At 33.5% G+C, this 12668-nt stretch overlaps 1 protein-coding gene across 4 annotated transcripts; it reads right to left on the bottom strand.

The window, feature by feature from the left end:
* Positions 1-1929: 1929 nt before the first annotated feature.
* On the bottom strand, positions 1930-9810 carry LOC144546576 (protein indeterminate-domain 4, chloroplastic-like). 4 transcript variants are annotated; one of them, XM_078295130.1, is made up of 4 exons: positions 9596-9810; positions 8912-9111; positions 7735-8134; positions 1930-3311 (listed from the first exon to the last, which is right to left on the bottom strand). In XM_078295130.1, the coding sequence occupies exons 2-4, from the start codon at positions 9096-9098 to the stop codon at positions 2345-2347; spliced, it is 1554 nt and encodes a 517-aa protein (XP_078151256.1). In that variant the 5' UTR covers positions 9099-9111; positions 9596-9810; the 3' UTR covers positions 1930-2344. The 4 variants fall into 4 exon arrangements, with proteins under 4 accessions (XP_078151256.1, XP_078151239.1, XP_078151235.1 ...); XM_078295113.1 differs by having other exon boundaries at positions 9590-9808; XM_078295109.1 differs by having other exon boundaries at positions 9662-9807.
* Between the last annotated feature and the right edge of the window lie 2858 nt (positions 9811-12668).

Raw genomic sequence — 12668 nt, 5'->3', positions numbered from 1 at the left:
GCTATAAGATATTTTTTGTTCGATTCCAAACCTTTAACCTTTCACATGGTCTCATGGTGAGTATTAATTGTCTTTGCTACTGAACTTCAGATTTGATATTCATTTCGGTTAATCCTATGTGAAGGTTAAAAATTGATGTGACAGCTGATGTATATGTGTTGGATCATAAGCTTGAGCATTTATGTAATATAATTATGAATTGTATAATAAGTAATATATGGTTGTCCTAATTAAGTTATTTAATATGAAACAAAATATTTGGATATTTATATATTTATTAGGGTGTGGTCCATAAATATGTATAACAATTTAAGTAAATATTAAATTATTAATGGATTGATTCTGACATTTGTAACTACGAAGAATTGCTTTCCATATTGAGTTGGCTGGACTACTGGAGTCAGAGCCTAGTGCAGCCATGTGTGCGGCTCTTGTGTGGCCGCAGAAAATCATTGTTCATTATTCAGGAAAGTTGGTTATTTAGGGAAATACGATTTTGTAGATGCGTATAGCTGTTTGTGCGGCTGCATACATGGTGTTGGATGTGTTCCCTATGCATATGGATTGGTACTAAGGCACAAGACACTAACAAATCATAAATTCAAAACATCAGTTATTTTAGACAGATCTGTGAGTCTTATCTTCTTCTTCTTTCACCATTAAAGAACATAGAGAAGAAATCAATCAAGAATGTTGGAAATGATTTCTCAAGGACTAAGTCTTGTTGTCTTGAAAAGCCAATTCCACAAATATACGACATACGAGCGATCAAGAAGGGACTAGCTGATTTTGCCATTAAAGTCTTGCCTCATGCTCACAGAGATTGTTGTTACTCTATCAAGAGATTAGATATTCCATGAAAAACATTATGAAATTAGGTAATATATATGTTCTGCATTTAAGATTTATAATTATCAGTCAACTTCGACATAGGACAGTCCTTAGAATAAAAGTGGAGAGCTGTACGTTTTTTCTTTCCCGTAATGTAATTGTTTGATTTCTAGATGAGATTTAAGCATTTGATCTCTAGATATATAAGATATAATTATTTGACCTTTAACCTCAACAATATATCCATATGGTAATGTACTTCTGTTACTGTTAGAATGCAACAAGCTACTTACATTGTAATCCTGCCCACAACTCAAATGTTGAATTTTAAAAAATACGGCATTCTCATATTTTTTCTGTCGAATATTTGAAACAAAAATATATGGTAAATCTATTTTGCTAAGAGTACTTTGTAAATAATCGTATTGTGCACATCATATATACATAGATGTTGGCCATATTGATACAAAAAGTATTACATTTTGAGCTTTTCGATCCTCTTGACAATGACATAACCTAAATAAAAAATACTGATTGTTACGTTTTCACTTCTATGAAAAAACTTGCTCCTGCAGCCTGGCTCTCTATCTAGCTCTCTCTCGTTCTCCTTTGCTCATCAGCACGCACATGCACGCAATCTTGTCTACATCTGTCTGATCGCTCTCAAGCACCCATAGAAAGACACAAAAGCTTGTATACTAGCTAGATATATCCTTCTATGTGCGGTCTTGTTTGCATGACAGAACGAAGGAGAAGAGAGAGAGAGACGGAGATACTTGTCAGACACTGCCAACGGTCAAGGTTTCAAAGTGAGAGAGAGAGATGCAGAACCCTAAGCAATGACTGTACCAATGCCAGCTTGAATGGTTTGTCTAATTTACAACTGTATAATTTACATCAGCTTTGCAAATTAAAAAGGCTGTACACCTTTTATAAAACCCTGCAACGACTTGAACAAAGAGAAAGCTGCCTATATAATATATATACAACGAAAGAATAGAAAACGCACGAAGACAACCGCAATTTGCTGGATAGATTCTTTTATACATTAGCTAGACATGCATATATTGCATAAAGGTAAATTGCAACACAATTTCGATTATTCAAAGATGAGGTTTCAGCATGCATGATTGGAATTTCTATCTGTTAAACGCAGATATAATATCACAGGAGCCTCATCATACTACACTATCTTTTTTTTTTTCATTATTATTCCATAACTAGAGAACAGTTCAACAAAGATTGTCACGAAAAAGAGAAAACAAAAAACAAACAAGGGGAGCAAAACGAACAAGGCTACATCAGACGCAAGGTACCAAAGTTTTTCAGACACAGCTTAGCTCCTACAAACGAACAGGAAAATAAAAATTGAAAGAACACTACCCAAAGGCATAAGGTACCTAAGAGACGCTTGGTTGCACAATGACAGGTTTCTCCTTTTGACAGCATGATTGTTATATTTAATTTCTCCCATTTGCACCGTCTGGATTTACACTTAACTATTCAAACTATTTCATCTGGGGTCCAATGCTGCCATGTCAATGCCACTGCTGCGCCTCTGTTCGAGCTCTCCATGAGCAACTCCCATGGCGCCTCTGCCAATTCCCCTCATCACATTTCCAACACCAAGAAAATCCCTTGTCATCGCTCCAAAACCCTCCTGCTCTTGCCTTGAACCGAAAACACCTCCTGCAGTTCCACTTGCGAGCGAATTCATGAGGTCGTTGAACTGGTTTCCGCTCTGCTCACCCCTAGGGAATGTATTTGCACCGGTAGGCGCCTTGTTTCCACCATTCGAGAAGGTGCTTCCAAGACCTCTTAACAAAGAGTTTGTGGTACCATTGCTTGCTGTAGCGCCCATCTGCGCAGCCTTCTGAAGCAGTGCAGTAGCCGACATCTGAGCTGATGCAAGCGAAGGCTCGTTTTGTACCTGGTTGTTATACATGTTAGAATACCCCATGAACTCGGTGCTTTGCTCCGGGAAAAGCATGTGAGCGTTAGTTTGATTGCCAGTGCTAGCAGTGTTGCCAGAGAAAAAACCAAAATTGAAAAGAGCGTTAGTTGCACTTGCAGCCGAAGTTGACGGTGCGGCATTGGTTGCCTGGTGCTGCTCATGAGAGAGTTGCACTTGCATCATGCCATGTCCTTGGAAATGAGGGGTGGGCTTGCTTTGGAATTGCTCTTCACTGAAATCATTTGCTGAGCTACCGCCACCAAGATAGAAAGGTGAAGGGTTGAAGTGCGAAGTACCGGCACCACCTAAGCGAAGGAGATCAGCAGAAGGGTGTTGTTGGTTGTCTTGCATCAGAGAGGGGAGTTGAGAGTTAAGACCTAAGTTCATGTTGTTTCCTATGCCACCGTATAAGTGACTGCTGCCGGGGCCCACACCACCAGTGATGGAGGAAAGAGGTGGGGGTAGTCTTGCACTTTCTTGTGCCAATGCATCACAAAAGGCCCGGTGAGTTATAAAGCTGTCCCTCCTGCATTGTTGATCAGAAAGGAAGAAATAATTGGTGAAGATAGATAATGTGAAGTGCTTTATGACTGTCAAAGGAGGAGTTCATTATTTATGAAACAAAAAATTTGCTATTTGAAAAGATTGATTGAGAGAAAAAGTCATCGATGATGGTGAATTGGTGATTGAAATGGTAATGTACCTTCCTGATAAAGAAGTAAGAAAAGAATCTTGTTACAAAGAAAAATGGTTGACTGAATATACTGTACAATTGTATACCTTTAAAATTTCTTAAAGTATTTTATTTGAATGCTTTGTGGGTAATAAACAGGCATTTTACAAATGTATTTTGTTTCATTTCAAAACTAATAATTTTGACTATGCAATGGAGATAATATCGTCATCACTATATGTTGGACCGTGTGAAACATTATTTGAATTTTTTTTTTTTGGGTGCCCAAGGCCCAAAATCCTTATCATTGTATGACAAGAGAGTAAATCAATGTAATTTCATCGGAATATATTTTTCTTAAAAAAAAAATTAAGTATACTAGTAAATCTTCTAGTTTTCCTTTATGTCATTAATAGCCAAAAGTAACTCTTACTTGAAGTTATATTGCTGGGTCAAACAATCGATGCTAAATCACATTTTTAATAGAATATATAAAACTAAAGCAACCTTAAATTTCTGGAATAGTAACACTTGAAAAACCTTTTTTAATTTATTATATATACCTTCAATAGTTGTATTTAAAGGAATTAAGACAAGCTTGCAGAAAGTTTCCAGTACACTGCATTTATTATTTAATCAAATGGACATAAATATATAATGTGAAATGTTTACGTACAATCACCCCAAAAAAAGGTAAATTAAGAAACTAATTAACATAAGTATTCTTTAGATTTTATTTCATGGTGACATCATATTGAGCTTAATTATATTAAAAAAAAATCTCTTTTATCATAAATATTCCGATTTGTGTATTCATAAATTAATGTACTTATAGGTACTAATTATTTAAATAAGAACACAACATAGAACTACCTTTAGGTAAAATTGAATAAGAAGTTAGTTTTATTATGGCATTTTCTTCTTATATTAGAAACGGTTAAAGTTAGAATAAATTAAATTCACTACTTATAAAGAGCCTCATAAAGAAGTTATATATAATATATGCACTAAAAATATAAACTTCCGCATTTCTTTCCGTCGTATAGTTTCTCTCTTTAAATACCAAAAGTGGCGCCTTGGTCAACCAGGTCAGTAATTTAAAAAAAATAAAAAACTTAGACAGTTAGCACGGTAGTTTAACTATTGCTAGCAATAAATGCTAAGACAAAATTTGGCTACATGTATGAGAGAGAGTATATATGAAAACACATGCAGTTTAAAAATCCAATGGCGCCAAGAAACATTCCTTCACGTATCGCCCAAACTCACAAATCTATACGGACAAGAAACAAACGAGAACATTTTATTTCCAAAACCAAGGAAACTGTGCATTTTATTTATTTTTACATATCCACCATAGATATTGCCACATTCTGTGTACGTCGCCATGTGCAGTAAGTAATTTAGATGCTCATTTTCCCCACAAGGTAACAACCACAAGAGAACAAAAGGTTCCAAGGCTTGTACTCTACATGCCAGCACGTGAACTAGAGAGAGAGAGAGAGAGAGAGAGGAGGGGACTTGTGAGTGTGTGTGTATATATATAGGATTCAACTTCTGTAGAATTGTTACCCGTAGAATTCCTAATTTTAATCATTTAGATTTGTGGAGGGAGATTATTCGAGTAACAGATTTATTTATTTTTGGAAATATTACTGTGCATATATAATATTTGTTTACAAGAAGTCAATATATATAAAAGTTTGTTTTATTTTGAGAGCTATTTAATTATTGGAAAAATACTTTCGGTGAATATGTTAATAATAATCTCAAGATGCATGCTGAGATGAAGAGGGTTCAAATGCACCGTCATTTTGATGCTCCAATATACTCCACATCTCTTATCTCCAATTTCAAAGTTTGAATAGTCGATCCAAACCGCTCAACATGATATTTATAATAAAATATGCTTGGAGACCAAATTTTATATTTTTTAGAATTTTTTTACTATTTTTTAAGATAGATACAAAATCACATTTTTAAGGAGATTATAGACCATCCGATAAAGTCATATTGTACCTATCTAAAAAAATAGTAAACAAATTCTAAAAAATATAAAATTTGGTCTCCAAGCATATTTTATTATAAAGATTATGTTGAGCAGTTCGGATCGACTGTTCGGACTTTAAAAATGGAGAGAAAGAACGTGGAGCATATTGGAGCACCAAATGATAGTGCATTCGAACCCTCCTCGTTGAGATATATATATATATATATATATAATAGGAATAAACAACATAACTACAACAATATATATATATAGTAAAATGCCACTAAAAAGATGAGTATTCCATTGTCTCAAATTATTGTGCCTCTGCTATGCATTCATTATAATAAACTTTCATAACTCGAAATTCAAAATTTAAATATAAGTATCATTAAATATTATCTATGTCACTTTTATTATGCACAGATAAAAGTCATAACATTTTGACATAGTTTTTTAATTATATTACGAACTAGCTTGTATAAAAACCCATTAAGTTGGACAAGTTCTAATTTTTACCCAATAAAGATAAAATGTACTTTTAGTGCATGTAAAGAAAGTAACATAGATTGTATTTAGAATTTTTTATTCGAGTTAAAAAAAATTATTGTTTAGAATCAAGATGGAGAAATGAAAATAGAAGCATTTGAATACTCGGTTATATATTACTCGTTATTTCTAAAATATTAATTGGGGGTTACATTTTAGTAGCTAGCCATAATCATGAGATAATCAATGATGCTATTGAATATTTTTAATATTTTAATATTTTTATTAGTGGAAACAATGGAGTATTTTGTGAGTTTATTGTTCTAATATTGTTCATATTGAGCCCTCAAAAGTTTTGTACGTACATCATGTATTGTTATGTATAATACATATTTATTACATGTGTTTCATTTATTAGGGTCAAGTTGAACTGTTTAAAAAAGAAAACCTGGAATTTCTATCATGCCTATTAATAAAATTCCATTGTGATAATTCTAGAGGAGATGGAGCCAAATGGAAACAGAATATATATTAGTGGAATGAAAGGGGTTAAAACCGCAAGGAAGCGTTGGTTCCTAGGAGAAAAAGATGAAGGCCTTTCTGTGAAACCGTAATGACCTCGCTAGCTCTTTCGCTGTTTCAGTTACTTCAGAAAGCCTTCACGTGGAAGCATAGCTGCTCTCTCACACTGACCACTTTCCACTTTTTGCCTCTTAGGGAAGATAACTCTCAGACACTCTACTAAATGGAGACTGGAAGCACTAGCTATATATATGCTTTTGCTTTTGATGAAGAATTGGATTCCTATTGTGTACAACTATATATGATCTTATTCATATATATACATTAACAAGGAAGATGCTAGCTACTAATTATATTTATATATTGTTTTTTGTGTTGGTTAATGTTTACAAGTATATATGTTACTATATTTTGAGATGTCATGAACTTCCATCTCTGAAAGCATCCATGCATGATCCATTTAAGATACCAATGGAGAGGTGGGTAAGTAATGAGCATCTCCTCTGGAAGCACAAACAAAAGGAATCCAAGCCAAACAATTCCAGTCCAATCAAATCAGACCTCATCCTAAACCCAAACCCTAGCTCAAACAAACAAAAAGGAACCCTAATAATCATGCATGAATCAATGACTGCCCGGAAACCCATGCCCCCCTATATAATGAAAACATGATGGCCCAATGATGGATAGAACAAACAGATATTTTTACATAGATTGGATTGATTTGATTTGCCCCCCACACGCCATTGCCTCTTTTACGAATTGCACCAAAAGTGACTTAGTGGTATTAGGTTACTTCTTGTTTATTAATAATCCTGACCTATCGATAGCATTCTAAAATTTTATAGTGTCATTGGCAAAGAAGTCTTGCCCCGCAAATAAATTAATGTTCTTTGAAAGATGATGACATTCCTCCATAGGATATATTCATATAATTCTTCTAATATTTTATTCTACATTAGATATGAATTAGTATAACTAGGCTATACGTCCTGCTTAATAACTTTCCTTTCAACTCTGCATAATTCAAGTGCAATATATATATATAACATCATTTTTTCATTGAGGCTGATAGAAGTGCAATGATGATGCTAAATTTAGTGCAATTTCAAAAAAAAACATACCTCTTTCTTTTACTTAAAAATTTATGTAAAATAGCATTGACAAGAAGTAAACTAAATGCAAATTCCAGGTATTCCCCATAGTAATCGTAAATTGATAACTGAACTTTTAACTATGTTTCACTAATTGCAACAGTAGATGAGCAAATAGAAATACCTTGAGAAGAGGGTACCACAATCGCAACGATACTCACGGGTCCCACAGGTTTTCGAATGCGCCTTCCAGTCGGACTGCACCGCATACTTCTTTGAACACTTCTCGCATTTCCACTTCTTCTCACCATGCTTGCGGCAGTAGTGCTTCTTGATGCCAGTCAAGTCGCCCAATGCACGAGATGCGTCATGGTGCACACAGCTTGGCTCAGGGCACAAATAAACGCGCCTTTTGGTTGCCTCCTTTGGGTTCTTTTGTTTAAGCTTCCATGGCAGGTTGTGGCCCCTGCGGTGGAGTTGGAGGTTTTGCTCACGCTGGAATCCCTTCCCGCATACCTCGCAAACAAACCGGTTTGTGGCCATGAGTGTTCTTGGTGAGAGTGCAATTACCTCAGCATCAGGATCTGCATGTATATATGTTTTATTGGATCAGTTACTGGGTTCTTGAGTTTGGGAAATTTTATTGTAAATGTACAGAAAATTAAGACCTATAACGAATTGTGTTTTTTCCAACTTCACTTTGAGTGTGTGTGGGGGGGTGGGTGGGTGGGTGCTTTGAAGTGATAAGGGAAGAGAGGATATTGTACATGCAATGAAAGCAAGAGGATAAGAAATGGATGTGATTAATGAATTTATCTTGTCACACCCAGAAATACAGCTGCTAGCCGTTAATTATAAATTCTTTTGTATTGAAAATTTTTATATATATTAACCAAATAGTATTGGAAATCTGAAACTTCTTGTTTAAGAACGCTCAAAATATTGGAAAATATGGATTTTAATAAGGATACAAAACGAAGATCAAAACTTGTGTGATGCATGTATACAAGGTAATAATTATTCAAGCCTTCTGTATCATAGTAACAAAAATCGAAAGAATAAGAGATGATTGATTTTTTTTTTCAGTTGATTTGCACCAAAAAGCGAAGTAAAACGATTAAAAATAATCAGTTGAGTCAATTTACATATAAATCTCCAACGTTTCTTTTATAAAATCAGATTAATATATATTCATGAGAAGATTTGCATCAAAATAAGTATTATACGAAGTATAGCAATCAAGTGAGAACCAATAAAGTACTTATGGAAAAAACATTTATTTATCAAAATTTAAGATAACCCTGAGTTTGATTATTTTTGAATAGGAAAAACAAAATCAAATTCTTAGAATAGAAACTTGCATGGATTTCCTGGCATGTTCCTCTTCTTTTTCTGAGGTGCAGCTGTTGCTTGGGATCCACTAGCAGGAGTCGATGCGGCTGGAACTGATGCTGGCAGCTGAGCTGGAGGCGGTTGCGGCATCGGAGCATGGCGATCATCGTCTCCACTAATTCCGAAAAAGGGCGTTGAAGAAGCAGCGGCCATCATTTATGAAGCAAACCTGAAATATTTTATATATTAGTTTCCACTCCTTTCTCTTTCAATTTCTTTCTTTCTTGGCCTTGTCTTTGCTTTTATTTTTCTCTTCTTCTCTTTGTTCTCTTCCTGCTAAAAAAAATAAACTGTTGTTTTGGGGAAGTCAAAATCAGATGAGATGGGTATTCTCAGAAGAAAACATGAAACTTATGTATTTATCTGAGAAGAAAAAATCTCTGTATTGTTAGGTTTCGAATTTCTGATTAAAAGACAAGAGATATACCAAATACTAAAAAGGGGAGCAAGTATGGATCGATCTGGTAATCTCTGGTGATAACAAAACAGACCTAAGAGAAACACTCCAAAGATACAACAGAACAAAAGAGGTTTTGCTCAGATACAAGAAGAAAGGGATGAAGAGCTGAGAGAGAAAGAGAGAAGAGAACAAATATAGTAATTAATTTTTAATAAAATAGACATAGTAAAAGAGAGTATGAAATAACCCTAACAGATCCAAAAGAGACTTTGTTGCTTTGTTTACACCCACTCTTCTCTCTCTCGTTCTCCCTATATACCTCGTTGAAGATTAGAAACCAAGGGTTGTCATGGGTCTTCGTTCGAGTCCTTTATCAGTCGATTCTATTTCTCTCTCTAGCTTTTGATTTCTTTTTTCTGTATAAATTCTCCTGATTTCTATACACAAACAACTAGAGAGAGAGAGGGGGTGGGGGGCTCACGCAGGGTGGCTTGTTGTTATGTGTGGAGACGGGTGGGGGCCTACACGTGCACCGTACCTTTGCCCCAATCTCCCCTCATTCATTTTGCAATCTTTGTGGCACTTGCTCGTGTAACTACTTATGATCATATATAGTTGTGGCATAAGTTATGACTTAAATAAGTACCTTATTCAGTACTTATATTGTTAAATATGAATAAAGTGTAATGGAATAGTATAACATAAAAAATTACTTACGCTATCGTATGCTGCTCAATATGAATAAAGTGTGATGAAATAGTATAGCATAAGAAATCACTTGTGCCGTCATGAATTAATCCACCTATTTATGTTGCATAACTTATGCTGCATTTTTCTTCTTCTGAAATTATATAATATGTGATGGACAACTTATTTGTATTAGCATTTGTATGTTATGGACAATTTATTTGTCATTTAACTTTCTAAATTAATTACTATTGCATTTTAAATTATATAATATTACTTTTAAAAACCTTCGAATATTAGTTCTTGTGTTCTAAATTTCTTTTGTAATTTTTTAATTCAACGATAAAATATAACAACATATAATTTAACAATTAATTAATTTAACTCGTGACTTAATTTTAACCCACAATCAAACAAGAGTATCTTATACCATCGATCATAACATAAAATAAGAAACTTATTTCATCGTAACTTTAACCTACAACTAAACATGGATTATATGCATGGTTTATGATGTATTTAAAGGTGCAGTTATATGAAACGCCAGTGAGACTAATGTTACAGAAGAACATGATATCCTTGGTGCATATATATGCTGTTTGATGTCGGTTTGTGTAGAGGAGGAGACAAAAATCCAGCCCCTCTACCAACTGAGTCCAAACGGACTGTAATTAAAGAGGTATAAGGGCACTTGTCGTCTAATTGTTCTCTGTCACTGCCAAATGTAAATTTACAAAAAGAGGTTATTTTTACTGTTTTAATTTTAAATGGAAAAAATAATTACTCATTTTTTTATTTATATGTATATCTTCAAAATAATTTCCCAAACAGCTCCCATTTATTATCCCATATAAGCCTTTCTTGTGTCAAACATGCATGCACCGTCAATCCATGAGCAATATAGCACAAAGTTATGTGATGTGCATAAATAAATAATTAAACAAATATATATTTGGCAACTTAAGATCAATTGTATTGATTATAGCTTGAAAAATAATAAATAAAAATATTAATTAAGTCAGTAGTGCAGGTTCTGATTTTTTATGACAATATATGCATATGACAAATAACACAACAGTGACCTGAAAAATGTATATGAATAATGGACAAAGCACACGTGAGGAATGCTGCTACACTTTTAACCTCTGGCATTATTTAAATTAAATGATTTATTTAAAGTATTACTTTTCATAATTAATTTCATGCAAATATTGATTTTCAGCAAGAATTGAAAAAAATGAAAAAAAAATTAAACCTTTTTCAAAAATAAACTTGGACGCTGGTCTCCCTAGCTAGTTTTTCAAATAAATAAATATAATCAATCTACTGCATATTATTTATGGACCATTTACTTAAAAAAAAAAACTGAATTTGTCATAATTTTATTTTTCACCAATTAGATCTCATGTGAAACTTGCTACAGGTCATAATTCTGCAATTATAAATGACACCAAAATTATATGTTTCAAGTCTGCTTTAGGCTCTAATCAAAATCTCTCTCCAATCATTAAAAAGAAAAGATGAAATATGATTTTGCCCGATATGACGCTAGAAGCCGAGGTGAGGAATTCGAGTGGACAAATCTTGCAGAAACAATAGATTAATTGGACTAGATCTAGAAAAGTTTTTTTTTTTTCTTGGCATCTCATTTTACCTTCTTCTAAACCACCAAATATTGTGTAAATTGATGAAAGTTCGACTTACTAGTGTAAGCTCCGATGAGATGAGCAACTAAATGCTTTCAACATTCCTTCTTTATACTGTCAAATCTTCATTTTTGTTCTATATTCTATTTTTTATTTTGCTAAATTCGCTTTCGTTGAGCCTTATATATCTAACATATAATTAAATATTAAATTGGATTTTTAAACAACCTAAATGTACTATTTTAAGACACTGTATTCAATAAATATATGACCGTTAAGTAATTTATTGTTCGAATTTAATAACTTCCAATATATCAAGATATTAATGTACTTTAGTACTTCCGATATTGTGGAGATGTCTGATGAAATAGTGTTAATATTAACGTATAGCTAGGTGACACCTCTTATTAGCTTAAAAGATGCCTCCAAAATTAGCAAAATTAAGTGATATGTTTATATGTAGGGGTGTTCATCGGTTCGGTTCGGTTGATATGTTTATATGGTAGTGAAAGAATTTACGCAAAATTAAGTGATATGTTTATATGTAGGGGTGTTCATCGGTTCGGTTCGGTTGAAACCGAATTGAACTTGGCAAACCAAAGTTATAATTCAGTTTTAAAAATAGAACCGAACCGAACCGAAGTTTTATTTCGGTTTGTTTGGTTTGTTTGGTTCAAACCGAAATATATTAATTTTTTTATTTAAAACAATTGATTTATAATAAACCGAAGTATATTAAGAAATAAACCAGAGTATTAAGAAATAAACCAAGTATATAAAGCAATTGATTAAGAAATAAATCGGAGTATTAAAAAATTAACCGGGGTGGTTCCGATCAAATTCATATTATATGAAAGTTCGGTCGGTTCGGTTATTTCAGTTTTGAAAATTTTCAAACTGAATCAAAGTTGTAATTCGGTTTTGAAAAGCCAACCGAACCGATCCAATAAACCAAAATAACCGAACCGTTTAAACTGAACTAATTCGGTTGCG

Source organism: Carex rostrata, chromosome 2, assembly GCF_964058835.1.
Source record: "Carex rostrata chromosome 2, lpCarRost1.2, whole genome shotgun sequence".
Taxonomy (NCBI): Eukaryota; Viridiplantae; Streptophyta; class Magnoliopsida; order Poales; family Cyperaceae; genus Carex; species Carex rostrata.
This window is presented reverse-complemented; position numbering and strand designations above follow the sequence as displayed.

Excerpts from the sequence above, each read along its gene's own strand:
- LOC144546576 (XM_078295130.1), bottom strand. The coding sequence starts at position 9,098 with ATGATGGCCGCTGCTTCTTCAACGCCCTTTTTCGGAATTAGTGGAGAC. Across the intron at positions 8,135-8,911 it reads GAACATGCCAGGAAATCCAT|ATCCTGATGCTGAGGTAATT; the intron begins GCAAGTTTCTAT and ends ATATACATGCAG. Across the intron at positions 3,312-7,734 it reads TGTGGTACCCTCTTCTCAAG|GAGGGACAGCTTTATAACTC; the intron begins GTATTTCTATTT and ends TCAACAATGCAG.